The 21,615-nt window shown below is 41.7% G+C and overlaps 1 protein-coding gene across 1 annotated transcript; it reads left to right on the top strand.

Annotated features, from left to right (window-relative positions):
* Positions 1-102: 102 nt before the first annotated feature.
* MAL2 (mal, T cell differentiation protein 2) lies at positions 103-12,481 on the top strand. The gene is made up of 4 exons (XM_054059362.1): positions 103-348; positions 2,509-2,679; positions 7,353-7,511; positions 10,572-12,481. Exons 1-4 carry the CDS (start codon positions 214-216, stop codon positions 10,641-10,643), a joined length of 537 nt encoding a protein of 178 aa, XP_053915337.1. The 5' UTR covers positions 103-213; the 3' UTR covers positions 10,644-12,481.
* The last annotated feature ends 9,134 nt before the right edge of the window (positions 12,482-21,615 follow it).

Here is a 21,615-nt window from a genome sequence, read left to right as displayed (position 1 = left end):
AACCCCCGCCCCACGGTCCCAGCCCCGGGCAGCGGGGCGGGTGCGGTGCCCGGTGCCGCCCGCCCAGACGAAGGGGCGGGCAGGAGGGAGGTGGCCGGGGCGGGGCGGACAGGCTCGCCCGCACCTGCTCCTTTCTCGTCTTTCCTCCTCCTCCTCCTCCTCGCCCCCCCCGGCCGCGGCTCGGCCGTCCCCACCGCGCTCCGGCACGGCACGATGCTGCCCAGGGGATCCTCGTCCATGCCGCCGCCTCCCAACCCCGCTGCCTACTTTCCGCCCCCCCAGGTCACTTTGCCCTCCGGCTTGGAGATCCTGCGCACCTACTCGGGAGCCGTGATCTTCCTGGAGATCGTGAGTGCGGCGGGGGAACGGGGACACGGGGCGGGACGGGCGCCAGCGAAGCGGTGATGCCCGAGACGGGAGGATATGGCTCTGCCCCGAGCAGCAGCATCCTTCTTCACCTGCCTTTTTGTGTGCGGGAAAGGTGCGGGTGGGGAGCTGCCCCGCTCGGGGTCTGGAGCTCCCAGAGCTGCCCTGGAGCAGGTTCTGGGACGCGGGGCTGTGCCCGCTCCCCCGGGCTCGCCTCGGGCGGCACCGGGGCATCCAGGGGTGTGGGGTTCGTGGGTTTTATTTGGAGCTGTGGAAGGCTTTGAGCCGCAGGATCCCAGATCCAAATCCCTCGACGAAAAAGTACATTGAGGTTTGCTGTGTGAGTGACTTGCAGGTCCTGTGCCTGTCCCTACGAGTACTTTTGATTTCATGTACCTGTGAAACTACTGGCAGCCGCAGGGCTGAAGACCTTTGAGCTGTGGCTGAGTGAGACTGCAGAGCTATGGCAGTGATTAGCAGGAGGGGGAAAACCCAACCTTGGCAGAACTCAGCATATTTTATTAATATTTTTTTTTGGTGGGCTCAGAGCTGGATGCTCATGGGTCTTCGTCTGTCAGTTGGATCCCATCCTGTGAGCTGTGAAACTGCACCTGAGCAAAGAGCTCAGAGCGCAAGCCCGGGCTCTCAATCGGGCCCTGAGTCACTAGGGACAAAAGGTTAATTAGGTTGGCTAACCTGCTGCACATCTGACAGCCGAGCCGAAGTGGGCAGGTGTGGTTTGAGGAAATGGCACCACAGCGGGTGCTGAGGTTCGCAGTCAATACAGTAGATTTCTACATTTATTTTTAAAGAAGCCTGCGAGGTTGCACACTGAAAATACTGAAAATATTTCAGGTGTCTGCTTTTTGTTTAACAGACACTCTGTGCTATCCTTTGTGCTTCCTCGCTGCCCATCACTGTCTGGTCTCTGAGTAATAGACTTGCACCTGCAGTCTGGTGAAACTAGGGAAAGTTCGGGTCTTAACAACAGCTGAAAAAGGAACCCTAGAGAACAACTTGAAGGCCAGTACTTAACCCTTGGGAGCTTTGAAGTGAGACTAGCAGTGCATCTTTGCATACATGCTGCTGTGATGTAACATCAGAGGGGAAACAACTTATTTTGTAGCAGGCATCTTTTGAAAGGTGTCTGTCATCCGACCTTTGTTCAAAAGAACGTTCTCTGAATCTGAAAATGTAACCTCTGACTTTGTAGTTGTAAATCTGTAGGATTTAAACAGGAAAAGTAGTAACTTGCTTGGTAATTGATTATAGCTGTCTCTACACAGCAGGTGGGATTATGAAGTTAAGTCTTTATGTAGTAAGTGAACATGCCTCAGATGGGATTTTTTTTTTTCCAGTTATTCTTTTTTATACAGAGACAGGATTTACAGGGAGAAATAGTACCCTTCCTTAGGCCAAGAGTTGACTAAACCAGGCAAGCCTTTGAGTACGTGAATTTGCCATCAGCCCGTCATAGCACAGCATCCCCACCACTCATTTGTTGCGATCAGCATGCTCAAAAGAAAATTGGTGGTGCTGAATTCTTCCCCGGCTTATGATAATTCTGGAAAGCTGTATGTTTTTGTAGTCATTATAACATAATCTACAGCTTGCAGTAATCTGTATTCTAATTTTCTCTTTCACTTTATTGCTTAATGTTTTCTCTTTCAGCTTTTTATTGCCAATGCATTGAAAAAGAGGATGAAGACTCTTTTATGTATCTCATCTGATTAGGGCTACAAAGCTAAAGAGTATGAGATTGGATCTAAATCTTATGTACGTCCTTGACATGCTAACTGGTATATAAATAGAAATATTTGTATATGTGTATCAGACATGTTTTCACATGTCTTGGATTTCCCTCAAAATGAAAGTAAAGGTAAAAATTTTCAGCAGGAGTGCACAAGTCACTTAGGGTTGTAAATCTCATTTTCAAGATTATTTTAAGAGCTTTTAAGAATTTCTTACTGCCTTTTGGTATCTATCATTTCTGAGAGCGGCACTTGGGCTCTCTGAATACCTTTGAAGTGTTTCCTCTTCCTTCATAAAAGTAATCTGAGGATGTGTTGATGTGTAATATTAGTTCTTGGGCAGAAAGGACTGAATAAGTTATCTCAATTCATTGTATTCCTTTCCTTGCAGCTGTTTGGAACGATAGTCTGGATTTTGGTAGCTTCTACTCGAGTTCCACTGCCACTGCTGCAGGGATGGGTAATGTTTGTAGCAGTGACTGCATGGTTACTGTCCATCTTGTTCCTGTGTGTGTTCCTCTTCGGTTATGCAAATAGAATTGCTGTCAACTGGAACCAGACGGTAAGGGTTTTTTCTGTAGTTAAGGATTCCCTTTGTTTTATAAACTGAAAAGTTTACATGAGAAGTACTGATCCTAAATCTTGATGCCTGGACTTCTGTTTTAGTGGAAAGTTTTTCAAAGCAGAGGAGTTCAAAACTGCAAAAAGAAAGAGTAGGGCTACAGGGGTGATGGAGGAAATACAGGACCTGTTTTATGATAGAACTGAAAGAACCTAACATTTGAGACTGATTGAAGGAGTGTACTTGTCCTCTGTGAGCACATAAAATGCATGAGCAACCGGAAGAGAACTGGTTTAACAAGGCATGACAACAAATTGGTTTAAATGACGAGAAATAATTGTGGACTGGGAATCAGAAAATGTTTTCTGACTGTTAGAGAAGTGGTAGTAACACACTCTGTGAATAATGGGGGTAGAAAGATAGAGCTAATGTTGTAAAGGAAGTGATGCATTTGTGAACACCTTGTGTGATATAATTATCTGTGATAGAACGGACTGGACTAAAGCACCCAGAAAGTCTCCTCCAGTTGTTGAAGTCTTCTGCTGCTTTCTGGTTCAATTCCTTAAAGCTAGGGCAGTATTAGTGAGTAGCTGGTAGACTTTAGGTAGTTAAAGACAGCATAACATGTAGTACAGTACAGCTAACCATCTTTTTAGGAGACGTTTATCTCTCTTAGAGGAAGCCTGTTGCAACTGCAAATATAATTATACTCGGCTTAGCTTTTCTTCATTGTGAGAACAAGACTTGATTCTTGCTGTAATGGATTGTTACAGCTTGTGCCAGTAGTTTTCACAGACTGTACCTTACTGTTAAAAAAGGGAAGCTATTGGCTGCAGATTTTACGAACAAAATGGATACCTCAGGTCATTGGCTTCTAGTTTATGTACTCCTTTGTTGTCATTGAAACTCTGTTTTACTTTGAGTTTTTAGTACTTAAGTAGTTGAGTCAGAGATGGTATCGCTCTCATATTCCTGGAAGTAAATAAGAAGAGGTGGCAAAACTGTGATCTGAATGGAAATTCCAAAAAAATCTTCCAAAAGGACCAGAACTTCCAAAATATTAAAGTATGGCTGTTTGTAACTGCTTATCACCTTCACCTTCCTCCTGTGCCGCTTAGTTTTCCTATTGATGCTTTTCTTCATAGCTGGAATTTCATGCTTCAGTATCATAATCTGTTGTTATTTGTTCAAGTTATTCATGGACAGTCCCTTAAAACAAACGTGTTTAAAGCAAATCATGAGCTCCATTAGTTTGGGGCTCCAACTGGTATCTTCAAAGCCTGTCAGTGGTAGCAGACAGGATTCTATTAAAACAAACTTTAGCACCTGGATAACAAATGCACATACATACAGTGTCAGTTGTCCAGCACAATACAGGCAGTAATTAAGCTAATAATGAATTACAATTACAGAGACCTTTACAAGGGTTTAAACTGCAACATCCTCACAAGTTATGATGCAACAAAGCCCTTGAGCATGTATATAACTTAAGTAAATTAATAGTGTCCTCGGTTTCATTGAAACTGTTTACCAACTTATGATCGTGCATTATTTAAGAGTTGCTGGGTAAGGGCATAGCCTTTTAGAGATTGAAAATGGTATACAAATGTTCATCTTATAACAACTGTTTATCTTACACATTGACTACTTGATGCACTCTGTTACTTAATCTAAAAAGCTGTCATAACTAAGTAAATGTCTTAAATAAATGCATGGTGAATCATTTTCTCTAATACGGTACCTGAAATCCAGCCCCTTCCAACTGTCAACAAAAAACAACACTAGATAGATCATTTGAGCACTATTTTCAGGTACCTAACTGTTCTGAAACTTGTTGGCACTGAACTTTTTAGCAGCGCTTCATAAGGATTTTTTAAACTCCTTCCATAAATATATAATTACTAGAAACACAAAGCTATTTGTATTACAATAAAATAAAATATGTTTGGTTTAGGTTGGTGTGTATTTAGAAAAATACATGGGTTTTGCTATTTCATAAATTAAATATACAGTCAAACTGGGAAATTACAGGTCTTTAGATTAGGTGAAAAATGGGAAGAGTCATAGCTTAGTTTTATTGGAGTATTATAGCTTCATGTAGAGATTCATGAAGAAATGTGGTTTAAGACAGCCAGTTTGAAAAATAGGAAAGGATTCTGACAGACCCACGTTTAGTAATGCCTTATGTCATAAGTAGCTCATTGATACTAATACAAATACTTAAAAAATAAGATGGTACACAGTGAAGAGGTGGGGGAAAATATGGCCCTTCTGGAGGTACATCACTCTGTACCAGATGGTAGGACAAATGCTGTCCTTTACAGCCTGACTCACAACACACTCATTTACAAAATCGATGTGAACTAATAAATCATGCAGCTCTGGTAGTGTTTTGCATACACTTTATATGACGTTTCAATTGTTATAGAACTGTGGAGGCGAGGGATAGTTAGACACCATGCTAACAATTACTGAATAACAAAAAACCCACCCTCATAAGATCTTGGGTTTTGGTCACAGAAACCATAACCATATGAACGCGAGGCCTTACTGATGCTACCTAGCTTCACTGTAATTGCTGCCAGGAGAAGGAAATCAGAGTGTTTGGCAGGAGAATGAAGGAAATGAAAATGAAAGAGTTTATCTTCTGAAAATAACTCTCCTGCATGCAGTCAGCACTGTCTTTCTTATGGAACTATTTGTGCTCCTTCATGAGCAGTGGTGTGACAAACATACAGCTGGTGTCACTGACATAGTTGCACGCTAGGTATTTAGCAGCCAAAGAGTCATGAATGTCCTTGATGACCCATGGTTTCACGCAGACCTTTCAAGCTGCTGGAATCCTGTGTTTTGAAGTGGATGTGTCGGTCACATGTGTGATGAATGCACACCTGCACGCAGTCTGACCGGGTGCGCGTAGGTGGTAGCATGAAAGATGTGTCTGTCTGCCAGCTCCAACGAGCATGGGGAAGCCACAACAGTAAGCATCTGGTGGGGAGAAGTGCCTCCCTCAGCTGCTGGAGAGCACTGCAGCTTCTGTCATGTTGGAGTAGGTCCCTACTAGTTTTTTTCCGTGAGGTGCAGATGTTAGGGCAGAGCTGGAGTCTGAGGGAGTGTGTCTTATGCCCAAAGCTGAACATCTGTCGAGCCTAGCACATAAAGGCTATCCAGCTCTGGAGCGTGTCCAGAGAAGAGCAACGAAGCTGATGAGGGGGCTGGAGAACAAGTCTTACGAGGAGTGGCTGGGTGAACTGGGGTTGTTAAGCCTTGGGAAGAGGATGCTGAGGAGAGACCTTATTACTCTCTACAACTACCTGAAAGGAGGTTGTGGAGAGGAGGGTGCTGGCCTCTTCTCCCAAGTGACAGGGGACAGGACAAGGAGGAGTGGCCTCAAGCTGCACCAGAGGAGGTGCAGGCTGGACATCAGAAAAAAATTATTCACAGAAAGGCTCATTGGGCACTGGCAGAGGCTGCCCAGGGAGGTGGTTGAGTCACCATCCCTGGAGGTATTTAAAAGAAGGGTGGATGAGGTGCTCAGGGACATGGTTTAGTGGTTGTTAGGAATGGCTGGACTCAATGATCCCGTAGGTCTTTTCCAACCTTGTGATTCTATGATTGTAAAAAGCATACGTCTACTGGTGTATTATTTCAAAAATATGTCTATAGCTTTTGCAGACTTGAGTAGGTATAGGCACAAAATGTATGTTGCCTGAACTTTAGAACCGAGTGCAGTGCAAATGTAAGGTTTGAAGACTCAACAACAGAAGGAGTTGCTGAAAGAATATTTCAAACACTTTAAAAGTGTACTGGAACATGCATTGCATCTTGCTGCATGAAACACTGGACTCTGAAATACAAAACACAGAGAGATTTCAGGACCAGAGCTGCTTTTACATGTGCTCCAGTAGTAGGATCCAGAAATGAGAGTTAGATATTTAAACCTTGTGTTCAGTTAGCATTCACCACAGAGGAGGGAATTGCCTAGAGAAGACCAAGAGAGAAGCGTATTTAAAGTAAATCCTGTCTTCCCAAGTCTCAGGGATTTTATTTTACTGTAACACAAAGTATTTCCAAATTACTGTATTTTGGGTAGAGTCAATTCAGAGTTGAGGAAATGGCTCAGTTCTTGGATTCTGATTGTATCAGTAAGTAAACTTCAGCTGTGTCAAGGCTGAGGTGTTTCTGGGCATTTACAGAGCAAAGTTTAAATGTGGAGGAGGGACTTCTGGAGCTTAGGTTATAGCTGCAAAGGTATTTGGGGGATTGCAAGATTGTGATGCTTAAATTCTCATAAAGTTGGCCTATGTGTCCCTTCTTTTTTTATCTAAGACATGTGAAGGGAGATTTCTATCATCTCTAATAGATTTTAAATGATCTAAAAGGTCAGCATATGTAAATATAGATGGGCATGTGCCTCTTAATTTGAAAGCATATAGGATTTAGGGAGAGGAGGAGTTACCCTTTATCACTAATTATGTTAGTGAGTTTCTTATAATTGCAAGCAGCTGAGAAAACTTGTCTAGGTAAAACTCTGGGATGTATTTAACGCTGCTTATCTGAGTTATTGTTATCAGTGCTCATTTCATGTTTCAGTGTTGGGTTTCATTTTTATTGAGACTAGAAGAATTAGATAGGTATTTCAGCCCAGACTAATTCTGTTATTTGCTTTTCAGGATTTTCTTTTTCATGGGGCTACTTTCGTCTTTTATTTTGGAGCTTTTCTTCTGCAAGCAGGAACAACATCTCTGCATCACTTTCCACGCAAATTCAATTCCACCACACAAGACAAGATTCTGGCTGATCATGAATATAACATAAGTATAGCAGCCTCGGTATGTATTTTGTATATTTATATCTGGGGAACAGAAGTCTGTTGTAAGCCCTTGTAGCCAAGTGTTTGACTTGAGAACTTCACAGTAAACTGGAATAGAAAGAGGAGCCGTGAGAGAAAGGATTGTCTTTGAGAGTAGCAGATAACATTTCACAGTGATCGATAAGTTAATGCAATAGGTGCTTAGTTGCTAATCTTCACTATAGTGTTTTAAATATACAATCACTACAGCTTATAATTTTTAGACAAGATATTTGCAAAAGCAGTGTTGGGTATTAGAACAGAAGAAAAAGATAATAACTGAGCCTTCATAGAAGCATCAGGTGTGAATTTCAAGCCTGTGCTCAAACTTCCAGTTGCTTTTGTTATGCCATTTAGATAGTCATGAACGTGCCATGGGGAAGAAACCTTGGACTAGGTCCTTGTGAAGTTCGAGTTATGTACTTAATACGTCAGGCATAAAGCTTCTTGTGAGGGCCCTGCTGTCTCTTATGGCAGGGATTAGAGTGCTTTTATCAATAGCCTAAGCTCAGGCTTCATTTTTCTCACGTAGTTGCATCATCACTGAATCACTGTATCTGGTGATGTGGGTGTGCACAGCTGAGTCAGAAAATACACCAGGCTTTAGCTTTCTCCCTGGCTGGACTCCTGAAGGACAAGCAGAGGTGTGCCAGCAGGCAGAACTTAAAGAACTGAAACTACTGCTCTTATTTTTTTTGTACTGTCCAAAGGGTCTTGCATACTTGTGGGAGCTGTATATCTTTATTAAGCTTCTGAAACCCTCTATGGGTGTCCGTTGTCCTTAAAACGAAATGCACTGTAAATTTTGCACAGTAAACACCTTTGTTTTGTCTTAAGATAAAAATGGAGGATAAATAAGCTGTAAGGTTCATGTTCTCCCTGCAAGAGGAGAATAAAAAGGAAAGGCCTTTGCTTTGGCAAGCCAGTCTCTGAAGGTGAGGTGGGCATGTCAGTCTCCAAGTCCAGAGTGCCTCACCATTGCCCACTTGCCAGTAACACACTCGAGTATGTCCGATCCCTGTATGGCACAACAACAGAGGTTGTCTCAGCTGTGCCTGAATTAAGGGAAGGCTTTGTACTAAGCAAGTATTTACAATTCTGCCCTGAAGTGTAGCTGTTCAATTGTTGTTCAGTGTATTCAGATCCCACTGAATATATGCTCACTTCAGTCATTTTGTCTGACAAAAGAATACTGGGAACTCCAAGAGACCCTTTCCAATTTCCATGCTGTTTTTCCTAGGGAGAATTCAGTGCTCCAAGCCCCTCAAATACTTCAAGACAGGGAAGGATGAGAATCTTTTGTAACTTACCTCAGTATTTTTAATTAAGAGATGGTCAGAAACTGATAACTGAATCTGATAACTGTCGTCTTTAGTGTCTTTGCATTTTTTCCAGGAGTGTATAGTTAGAAAATCAAGTTATATGTAAAAATCAGGTCATACAGAAAAAAACTGTAATCCTTTGGGACACTTAATCGAAACGGTCCTGTTATCTACATGAAAAAATAAAAATAAAAGGTTGCTAACATTTTTGTCTCTTAAAATTACATTTGTATATTGTGATTAAAAAATATATATGTTCATTTTATATGGGTGACAGTTCTACACTGTAGTATCTATTCAAAACTTTATAGTCAAATTAACATCTGTATGAAAAGCAAGGGATAGGTTTTTATGACATGATTGGATTCGTATGGTTTAGAATCCTAGAATCATAGAATAGTTAGGGTTGGAAAGGACCTTAAAGATCATCTAATTCCAACCCACCTGCCATGGGCAGGGACATTCCACTAAAATCAGGCTTCCCAAGGCCCCATCCAATCTGGCCTTGAACACCTCCAGGGATGGGGCATCCACAGCTTCCTTGGGCAACCTGTGCCAGTGTCTCACTACTCTCATAGTGAAGAAATTCTTCCTAACGCCTAGTCTAAATCTGCCCCTCTCCAGTTTATACCCATTCCCCCCGGTCCTATCCCCACAAGCCTTTATGAATAGCCCCTCTCCAGCTTTCCTGTAGGCCCCCTTCAGGTACTGGAAGGTCGCTATAAGATCTCCTCTGAGTCTCCTCTTCTCCAGGCTGAACAAGCCCAACTCTCTCAGCCTGTCCTTGCAGGGAAGGTGCTCCAGGCCTCCAATCATCTTTGTAAGCCCTCTTCTGGACCCATTCCAGCAGCTCCATATCATTCTTACGCTGAGGATTCCAGAACTGGACACAGCATTCCAGATGAGGTCTCACAAGAGAGGAAAAGAGGGGCAGAATGACTTCCTTCAGCCTGCTGGCCACGCTTCTTTTGATGTAGCCCAGGACACAGTTGGCCTTCTGGGCTGCAAGCGCACATTGCTGGCTCATATCGAGCTTCTCATCAACCAGTATCCCCGTGTTTGTTTAATACACAAAATCCATCATTAGCACTGGACAATATGAGAAACTATTTTTTTCAGCAATTCGGTTTCTCATTTCTTCTTTCTAGTTTGCATTATACATGCAAGTTTGCTGTGGTGTGATCTTCAGTTCAAATCTATTCAATTCAGTTCTTGAACAATAGCAACTTCCTGACATTTCTCAGGAAGTTGTTCTAATGGCTGGTTGTCTGGTCAAGGTTTCTGTATTTCTTTGAGTAAGAGTTCTGCTGTTTAGAGGGATGGCATCTTAGTTGTTTGCTGGTAAAGGCATTCACTTGGAAACAAATCTGAAATTAATGCTGAGTCAGTCTAGATTAGAGAAAACTAAAACATATGATGTGCGTGCACACGTGATTGACTGCATGACTTACCGTGCAAAGTATTCTGTTTCATATTCTATTTCAAATGTCTTCTGAAGGAAGCAAGTTAAAAGCAATAACAATGAGTTATAATGGAGGGGTTCATGAGAAAATGTCAGATCCCAAACCTGTCTTTACTTCAAGCTGGGAGAGGTAACTTTTGAATCATTTGTGTTCCTGTATTAATTTAGAGTATAGAACATGTAGAATAAATGTAGTATAATATGTGATTCACCTTTTTTTCTTTTTCTCTTTTTTTATTCCCCCCTGCTCCTCTAGATTTTTGCCTTTGCAACAGCAGTTTGTTACGGTTGCAGCACAGCCCTGGCATTAAGGAGATGGAGGCTATAGCAGCTGAAGACAGGTCAAAGCCTGAGTGTTCCACTTCAGATCAAATTAAGTGCTACTTCTCTATTTTACTGTAATCCAATCCCCAAAAGACTTTTTTTGCTTAGAATCTGTTTTTAAGTGCTAAAATGAAAACGATCCCTAATCAGGATTTTCTTAACAGAAAACAAATTTCCATCTCTTCCTTTTCTAATTTGTACTTTTATTTAAGCGTATTCACTAGAAGCATACTCATTGTGTGGTATTAGAGTTCAGGGATAAACAGATGTGTCATTAGCAGATAATGGAATACTTGTGCTAAATCAAAAGAGGAAGAAAATGGAAACAAAACAAACATATTAACTGCATAGGCAGCTAAAAAGCTCCCCCTTTTTAAGTCCTGGGATTGGGCCTTAAGTGTTTTGCAGCACTACAGTGTATTCCACACAGGTAGGGCCTTGAGGCTCCTTACAGTCATGTTTTCTCTGTGCTGCTCCTTGCGTGATCAGAGCCCAAGCTCACATTGTGATACCAACTTAGTATATATATTATTAACTTTGATGTACAGAGAAAATATTTTAAATATCCATCCAGTGAAATCTTTTGATACTCTTTTATAGCCATATCCAGCTACGGTCATCTGATCCTTAAAGCTTACTGTGTTCCTTAGTAAATGGAAAATGTTTGGGACTGTCAGTCAGTAGTTCATTAGTTTTAGGAATTTAGCTTAATGAGATCTATTTATACTGCAAAACAAAACAGTGCATTTGTGTTGTATTTGTATATACTTGGTATATTTTTGTTTAATAGGAATATTTGCACTGTTTTACTTTGTTGGAGTACAGCTTTGTTTTTGTTACTTCAAGTGCTGCATTTATTACTTGTTATACGAGTCAATGTCATTTGAATGGAATGTTACCAAATGGTGAATAATGTCTGACCTCAATTCTCGCAGTGTGTTATTTGTTGCCTTCTACATTCTAATCGCTGCAGTGTTGTAAAGGTGTTTTTATTTGGAGAGATGCCTGTGCAACATGTTACTATAATCAGTGGAATGCAATGCAGTTTGCCCACTAGGAGTTTGCTTTTGGCAGGAATGAGTTTTGTTGGGCCTCTCTTGACTATCCCAGCTGAGTAATGATAATATATATGTGATAATATATATAAAAAATTAATTTAACAGAAATAAATGATAGGATTGCTCTCTGCTCCCTAACATCCTGTTCTGCAGATGATGAAACATTTTTAATAATGCTAGTAAATAATTTGAGCTTTTGTGATTATTGCCAAATTAATAACCTGGGAGAATAAAGGCTCCTTGTCATTCATAGACAACTTGCTCAACGCCTCTTGCCAGTGCACCTGAATGTTCTGCAGGGACCAGCAGTAGCTGGGTAAGGGAAGACAGGACTTTCTTTATCCCCATGCCTACTTATTCTCCTTGAGTCTGCAAGGGTGTCTGCTATGAAGGTTACTTTATCAAGCTTGTCAGATACAAGGATCTCTGAGAGCCAGCCACCCTCAGTAGTGCCCTGCAGTCCCTGCTGAGCCAGGACAGGTTCTTATGGATGACATAGCAGTGAGTGGCAGCACTACTGGAACTACTCAGTCATTCTAAATTACTGCAATGGGTTGGTTTTGTATATCTTGTTCTCTGAAACTTTGATCTTCCAAAGATTTTGTACTCTGGCTGATTTGTTATTTTTTTTCCCTAATTCTCTACTTGTATTGAAACTTGTTTTGTGAATGCTTTACCTAGAGCCATGTACTTCTAAAAATACTTCATATTGTATAAGATGCATTTACAGTGGAGTAAACAAAGACTTATGCTAAGCAGCATTAAAGTTACTTAATATATTTATGACAGTAGTCTGGTTATTAATTATGTTTTTGGAAAGCATAAAAAAAATACGTTTCAAATTTGACCTGGTGCTAGATATATAAAACAAAGGCTAGTATTTCTTGAAGGCACAATTATATTGATGCTAGTTTTGTATAGTGGTTTGCTGTATGACACGGAATGAATCATAGAATCATAGAATAGTTAGGGTTGGAAAGGACCTTAAAGATCATCTAGTTCCAACCCACTAAATCGGGCTGCCCAATGCCCCATCCAACCTGGCCTTGAACACCTCCAGAGATGAGGCATCCGCAGCTTCCCTGGGCAGCCTGTTCCAGTGCCTCACCAGCCTCATTGTGAAGAATTTCCTCCTTATGTCTGGTCTAAATCTGTCCCTCTCCAGTTTATAGCCATTCCCCTTGGTCCTATCACTACAAGCCTTTGTAAACAGTCCCTCCTCAGCTTTCTTGTAGCCCCTTTCAGGTGCTGGAAGGTTGCTATAAGGTCACCTAGGAGCCTTCTCCAGGCTGAACAACCTCAACTCTTTCAGCCTGTCCTCATACAGGAGGTGCTCCAGCCTTCTGATCATCTTTGTAGCCCTCCTCTGGACCTGTTCCAACAGCTCCATATCCTTACGTTGAGGATTCCAGAACTGGACACAATACTCCAGATGAGGTCTCACAAGAGAGAAATAGAGGGGCGGAATCACCTCCCTGGACCTGCTGGCCACACTTCTTTTGATGCAGCCCAGGATACAGTTCGCCTTCTGGGCTGTGAGCGCTTGTTGCCAGCTCATATCGAGCTTCTCATCAACTGGCACCCCCACGTCCTTCTCTGCAGAGCTGCTCTCAGTCACATCATCCCCATCCTGTATTGAAACCAGGGATCACTCTGACTCAGGTGTAGGACCTTGCACTTGGCCTTGTTGAACCTCATGAGATTTGCACAGGCCCACTTCCCCAACTTGTCCACCAGGTCCCTCTGGATGACATCTTGTCCTTCTGGTGTGGCAACTGCACCGCTTGGTTTGTTGTCATCTGCAAACTTGCCTAGGGTGTATGCAATCTCACTGTTTATATACTTGATGAAGACATTAATGAAGATACGAATATTGTTGAGAAGAGTAAGGTCAGCTACAACAACATTTCAGATCAGCAGTGATCTTTGGTGTGGTTTCTCCTTCATCCTGCAACCTGGATGTGCACTGTACACCACAAACTGTTCATACTGTGGCCACAGTCTCTACAGACAACTGGGATGATGGGGGAAAGATCTTAACTTTTTGCCTGTTTAAACCTATATGGTATGATTCCCACACGTGGTGTTGGTTAAAGTACTGTCCAAGTTTAGCTAGCATTCATGTCTAACCTCTGATTTCAAACTCAAGCTGTAAAGATCATGCTCGATGGATGCTGCTGAGGTCTCTGAAGCTACCTGTCAAAGTCCAGACAGCAGAGTGTGGTTAGCGTAGCATGGGAGCTGTTTGTACAGTGAGGAAAGGCTGAACTTTCTCTCTTGAGTATCAAAGACAAACAAAGGGCAGAGAAAAGATAAAAGTAAAAACTACAGCAATGAAAAATGGCTTTCACAGCTAAAAAGGACTGAAAGAATGCAAGTTTTCTTTTAGTATTCAAGAGGTTTTGCTTTAAGGAAGACCTAAGGAAGGACACACTGGAAGCAGCTGCATTCTTTCAAAGAAAAAGAAAAAAAAAAAAAAAAAAGGCCAGTAGTTGATTTTGTATTACTTTGTGAGTTAGAAAGGTGAATGTGACTCAGAAATGGTATGCGTGCGCTGGGATGTATGTATGCAAGTACTGATATGGGAATAACACGTAATCCTTGTGATAGCTTTAATAGGTGATACATGCAAACTGCTTCTAATAAATCTCACCCTTCCCTGTACAAAAATGCCCCAAAGGCTATGACCTTGAAGAACACAATCTCAGACCTCTCCAAAGAATGGAACGAGTAGGGGAGGACAGAGGGAGATAAATTATCTCAATGAATGTGAGGTGAAAGGAATGAGACCACAGATTCCAAATAGTGTTTTCATCAAACATATCTGTATTTGATGTGAAGCTACAGTGCAGGAATATCTAAGATACCATGCAGGTCCCTACTCTTAGAATCAGAAAATACTTCATGGTATTTTGGATCCCACTATGTGGAAGCTGCCGGTAAATAAGCTCTCTCTAAGGACTTTCCTTCAAAAGGCACAGAGAGAAGCAATAATTTGTTGCTTATTGCTAGAAAGAAATAAAACCAAACATTTTAGAAAGCTAAAACTTTGTTAAAAATTCCTCAGAAAATATGCTCAGTTAAGTATTTTGCAGAAGTTCTGGCTCTGCTTCTGTCTCACTGAATGCCTGGAAAGAACCCAAAGTGACACAGATTCTGCAGTGATTGTTGATATATTCAGGATCAGTCTGTTCAGATTGTTGTGATTTCTCTGGATATGTGCATTGGTTATTGTGACTAAAGTTATGGTGCTGTGAAAAGCTGCTTTCAAATGCAGCTGTGAAACACAGCTGTAAAAGGTGAGAGAGGCAGAACCAGTGATCATACAAATCTGTGCCCTTCACAGAAAATTAAAGAAAAAGCACGGAAAAACCACTAGACTCACTAGTGTCATCTTTCTCTTCTCAACATCTCAAAGTTGAGTTCAGTATGACTGTTCCCATTTCTCCCACTGGGTTAAGTTTCTTTTGGTCCTTTATGGTGCTTATCTAAACGCACTTCTAACCTGAGAAGCACAGAATTTACTGTATTTATTCTCAAGGTTCTCCTGGAAGGAGAAGTGCTATTCTCATTTCAGTGGTGGGAAACACAGACAGAGAGACAATAAAAGAGAAAGTTCCTTGCAGAGAGTCCCTCGGGGGTCTGTTCTGGGACTTCATCAATGACAGGCGATGGGATCGAGTGCACGCTCAGCAAGTTTGCAGATGATAACCAAGCTGAGTGGTGAGGTTGACAGCTCTGAAGGATGGGATGCCATCCAGAGGGACCTTGACAAGCTGGAGAGGTGGGCTTGTGAAAACCTCATGAGCTTCAACAAGGCTAAGTGCAAGGTCCTGGACTGAGTCGGGGCAACTCTTTGTATTGATACAGGCTATAGGATGAAGACATTGAGAGCAGCCCTGCAGACAAGGACCTGGGGGTCCCAGTGGATGAGAAGCTCAACATGAGCTAGCAAAATGTGCTCGCAACCTAGAAGGCCAACCATATCCTGGGCTGCATCAAAAGAAGCGTGGTCAGCAGGACAAGGGATGCGATTCTGCCCCTCTGCTCTGCTCTGGTGAGACCTCATCTGGAATACTGTGTCCAGCTCTACAGCCCTCAGCACAGGAAGGACATGGATCTGTTGGACCAGGTCCAGAGGAGGGCCACAAAAATGATCAAAGACCTGGAACAGCTCTCTTATGAAGAGAGACTGAAGGAGTTGGCATTGTTCAGCTTGGAGAAAACTCCAAGGAGACATTATTGCAGCCTTTCAGTACTTAAAGTGGGCTTATAAGAAAGATAGGGAAAAACCTTTTAGCAGGGCCTGTAACAATAGGACAAGGGGTAATGGTTTTAAACAAGAAGAGGAGAGCTTTATGCTGGATATTAGGAAGAAATGTTTTACACTGAGGGTGGTAAAACAATAAAACAGGTTGCCCAGGGAGGTGGTAGATGCCTCATCCCTGGGAGCATTCAAGATCAGGTTGGATGGAGCTCTGAGCAACCTGATCTAGTTGAAAATGTCCCTTCTCACTGCAGGGGAGTTGGACTAGATGACCTGTAAAGGTCACTTCCAACCCAAACCATTCTATGATTCTGTGATTCTATGATTCTAAGCAACTTGTTTGCTGAAGACCTTGCACAGGAGATCTGTGGTGGAGTAGGAAAAGGAAACCTGGTTTCTAAGTGAGAGGTCAGTGCCCTGCTGACTGCGACAGGTAGGAGAGAAGAAGTACAGCATGGATTGTATATGACCTGTCCCACTTCTGTCTTTGTCACGGTGGAATTAGTTACATGGGGTTAAAAGGGTGAATGTGAAGGATTATGAGTCAAAGGGAGGTTTAATGTGCAAACTGTCATTCCTAGATCAAGCATTGTAGTTTCTGGGTGTTCTGAATTTAACTTTTGATTATCCAACTGGAAATAGGCTACATAGAGTTCCTGTTTGAGGTGTTGACCTTCCTCCTGCATCTCAAGACAGGAAAGAGGTCTCCAGGAATCTGCAAGTTTCAGCTGCTTCCTCCTATACAACATTCTTTTTGGTGTTAGCAAAATATGACATGCCTTCAGCCTGCCAGGACAGAGCACCTTTCAGTTCAGAAACCTGAGCTAAGATTGGGCAAGTAACTTGTCAAGCTACCTTTCAAGGGAACACAATGATGAAGTCAGACTATGTCTAGGTGTGGTTTTAACACCTTTCTTGGTGCGAGATTATTGCAAATATCTGTAAGGGTTCTGGAGATTGTGGACAAAATATTCATGCACTTAGATCCAATGCAGTGTCAGACCTCTTGTTCATGGCTCCAAAGAGGCCCTGTGCAAGGACTGGGCCTTGTGGATCCATACATGATTACTGCTTTGTAATTAATCTTAAAAGAATTACTGAAGATTCTAATCTCATTCAAACACCTTTTCCTGGTCATCTCAGCAAGGTGTGACCTATGTCACTGGACCAGTAGTGTGGCACAATAAAGAGCAGATCAGAACAAGTTCAGAGGGGTTCCTTGCAGTGGAAAGGTTCCTTCTGCACATCTACTGATGCAGAGCGAGGACCTCAAACAGCCCGTGGCCCTGCACAAAGATGCGGTGGCTTCCTAGCGTTCTGATTACCTGCTTGGGCAATTCTACTCACAGTGCCCACGAACAATTGTTTTTTAATAGTACTTCATTACAGGTGTTGCTTTAGTTTAAATAAGCTTTACAAGATAAAATAAGGAGGCAAAAAGCATTTTATTTCTGTAAAGACTTTGCTGACTTTTTTTTGTCCAACACCAAGGACCATAGCCATTCTTCTTTGTGATTACTTTTCAAGTGGAGAACATACTTTAGCATAAATTAATAATGTAATTAATGATATCATAGGTGCATGATCTGGAAGTATTTCCAGACTTCTTGGTTGAGGTGAACACTCCAGCTGGATCGCAGCTTTATGCCACAGTAAGTCCTAAACAGTATCTTCACTTCTCCCTGCCTCTTCCCTGGTATTGGAAAGCAGGCAGGGAGCTGCAGCATAATCTGGACAGGCTGGACAACCCAGAAACCAATGTGATGTATTGTGATGTGATTCATTGATCAGTGGCACTGAAAAGCACAGATAGTCACAAGATGGTTCCACCAGAATAACATACAAACTTACAGCAAATGGAGAAATAGAGTTGGAAGCCTACTGATTAGAAAGGAGATTAAGACCTTAGTAATTGGCTACTTTTGTCACCTGAATAAAATCTGGCATTGAATCCAGCACTTGACTCCTTAATATACCTGTTTTTCAAACTGTAAATGCCTTGACCTTGCCAGGGATATAAAACCCTGGGGAACCTGTAGGGCCAGCTTAGAGCCTTGGGCTGTTGGAATAAGAGGCAAGGTGAATCATCACCAGACACTTTAATCAAAAATTCAGGAGCAGAGGAGAAGGGGAAATGCTCTTCACTTCCTGTATCTATTTCCCAACTTAGTACCAGCTCTAAGATTTGGAAGGAGGGAGGGAGTAGTTCTCTTCCTCTCCATTTCCTGGCTCCAGGCATCATGGGCCTTGAACAAGCTCAGGAACAGAAAGGAGGGGGACTGGGACAGAAATATCATCTGAGATCTAAGATATGCCTGACCTGCCTGCAGCAGTGACAGCTGTTCCTGGACCAAGTCCAATGTTTGGTCCTTGGCCTACAAGAAAAAAGGAGTATAAATAATGAAATTGTCAAATAATAAGCCTGAGTCTTATTTGGATCAAATGTTCATAGAAAAAGATAGAGCTACCTCAGAGAGAAATTTCAGTATAAACAAGAGGCCAAAATTTTCTTTTAGTTATATAAATTCAGCTTCTTTTGAGGTCCAGTCACCAGCAAGGAATTTCACTAATAGAAGTAATAACAGAATTTTCCCTCAGCACTAAAAAGAGCTGACCTTTGAAACAAATGGTATTACAAATTCCTTGGCCTTGTGTCATTTGCTTTTTCTCTTACGGATCCTGTTGCTGTGGTAAGTTACTGCTGCTTCCATGAAGGGAAAAATTGCCTTTGTGGCCATGGCAGCCTTAGAAAGTGTGAAGATTCCGAGATAAAAATCCAGCACTCATAGAATCTCATTATGGATTGTGGCAGGGGAGTTGGAATTGGATGATCTTTGAGGTCCTTTTCAACCCAAACCATTCTATGGTTCTATGATTATCTGGAGAACCTGACTCATGGGTAGTGAATCGTTTATGGTTGGCTGTGTTGGACAGGGTATGTAAGGTATAATGTCATAAAAATTCCTAAGATGAAGAACTGCTACAATAACCCAAGTTACACGGCTCTCTCAGATAAATGAGTATTTCTGTTGGCTGGTAGGATATCAGAACGAGAGATTAATGGTGAATTTACCTCCTTTCTATATACCATAATTTATTTCCTTAAAGAAGACTTCTAAAGAGCTCAAGTTACTTGTAGCTCGTGACTGAAAGGTGGAGATCACGTCAATAGCACCAGTAGATGGAGCTGCAACCACAGAAAGCCCTTCACTGTCTCCACACTCCTGCTTTAGGGATTTCCTTCACCAATCATGAATTAGAGCTTCTGCATACCCTAATTTCTAAATAAGCAAAGCTCCCAGGAGTGCAGTTAGGAATAATTTTTATAACTTATGTGATTCATCTGAAAGGACAGGGCTTACATTTTCATCTTTTTATTATAGCAACAATTTAGTGCCAGACACCACTTTGTACTTCTGTCAGTATGGTTATATTACAAATTTCATTTTTATCAGTAACAATCCCGGGACACTAATATAAAGCAAAGTCCCTTTTCTGAGGAGCTAAGAGGCAGCTGAAGACAATATCCTCCACTTATGTCCCTACAGTTGGCCTTATCGACCTCTATAAACCATTCGTTATTGAAAAACGCAGAGCTCCACTAGGACAGAAAAGTGGAAACTAGCCTTCAAACTTTAAGTGGATTTTGGGGGGATTTCTTTTTCCTAGGGAATTATAAAAGTTAACCAAGTCAACTCATTTAAAATGGCAACTGAACCATCTCATACCGAGAATCACTGGCATTGCAGGGTTTACAGATGATACTAAGTTCTTTCAGACAGTCAAGTCCTATGCAGGCCATGAGGATTTCACTAAACACAGCAACAGGTGAACTTTAATATAGATAAATCCAGGGCAAATCATCTAGGAAAAAAATATCTATATTAGACTTAGAACTGAAAGTTACAACTTAGGAAAGAGTTCTCTGAGCCATGGCCAATGGTTCCCTGAAATCATCAGCTCAGAATGCCATGGCAAACAAACTCCAATAGTGTTGGAACTGGTAAGAAAGTTATTAGGAATAGGACAAACAGTGTAATATTGCTGCTACATTAAAAAAAAAAATGTTATGTTCTAGTAGTAGAGTTAAAATCATCAAGATGGTGAAACTGCCTTAGAAAGAATGAAAATACTGGGATTCAGCTCTGGACTGAAGGATACGATGGAGTGATGTAATCATGACTTACAAAGTGATGAATGTACTGCTTAAACCAAACACAAAACTGTTATTTCCAAGAGCATAGTATGAGATCTAGGGGACGCTTGAGGCAACTAGCAAAATTTCATTTTAGAAGAGATAAAAGATAGTGCTTGCTTACTTAGTGGGTAGGTGGAGCTTGCCAACACAAAAGCTTGTGGAGGCAGATGGTATTAGCATGTTCAAAAAGGGATTAGACAAATTAATGGGTCTTTATGCTAAAAGGATTAGGGAGGAACATACCCTCTAATATCCCTAATCCAACAGTTGTGGATGCTGCGTGTTAGGGGAAAGGGCTGCACATAACTAGTCTCACATGTTCTTCCTAAACAGCATCTCCTTTTGCCACTGTTGGAAACAGAACAGTGGGCTAGATGACTCACTTGTGTGACTCATGAACCATCTCCTATGTGCAGCTTATGTCTTCTTCCAAATGGCAAAGTTCCCCTGTGGGATACCTCACCTGTACGCTCAGTCCTTGCTACATCACTGAAATGCAAATCCTGAGTTCATCATCAGGCTGAGGCCAGCTGATAGTTCAAAATCAAGCCAGCGAAATTAAGATTTTTTAGGAAAAGGTACAACTTGTATGTCCTCACATAAACAGAGCTGCTTGATTTGGCACAAATAAATAACAAGTGTTGACTCCTGGTCCTTCACAAGGCAATGTAAGAACAAGGAGTAAAATCAGGTCATGTTTTTATACACAATTTTGGGAACAGCAAATGAATACAATACAAGATGCCTAAGTCATTAGTCTAAATTCTATCTTGCCCTCTAGTACCACTCTTCAGACTTTCCCCAGGGATATTTTTCAGCAGGGACAAGGTAAAACCTAGTTGTCAAAACTTAGTATATGTAAAAGAAGATTCACAAAATTTCTTGTTATTTCCTAGATTCTTTCTGTACTGTGTTTTTTCTCCCTGGTTCATTACTTTTTCTTCTACAGTTCCATGACAGCTGAATTGTCTTTATTCACATGCTCATGCATGCAAGCACACACACACACTTCCTCATTGCACTCAGTTTTCATCATCTATATCCTTCCCAATCTCCCATAGCATTCTGGTTCAGCTGTTAACAAAATCATTAAAACTCGAAAAAACCTCTAAGATGAAGTCCAACCATCAGTCCAACACCACCATGCCTGCTAAACCACGTCCTGAAGTGCTATGTCTACAAGTTTTTTTAACATATCTAGGGATGGAAACTCCACCACTTCACCGTGCAGCCTGTTCCAATGCTTGACCACTCTTTCAGTAAAGAGATTTTTTTTCTAATATCCAACCTAAACCGTCCCTCACAAAACTTGAGGCCATTTCCTCTCATCCTATCACTTGTTACTTGGGAGAAGAGACCAGCATGCACCTTGCTACAACTTCCTTTCAGGTAGTTGTAGAGAGCAATAAGGTCTCCCCTCAGCCTCCTCTTCTCCAGGCTAAACAACCCCAGT

This window comes from Cuculus canorus, chromosome 2 (assembly GCF_017976375.1).
Source record: "Cuculus canorus isolate bCucCan1 chromosome 2, bCucCan1.pri, whole genome shotgun sequence".
NCBI classification, from domain to species: domain Eukaryota; kingdom Metazoa; phylum Chordata; class Aves; order Cuculiformes; family Cuculidae; genus Cuculus; species Cuculus canorus.
The sequence above is the reverse complement of the archived record's forward strand: the minus strand, read 5'-3'. Positions and strand labels throughout refer to the sequence as shown.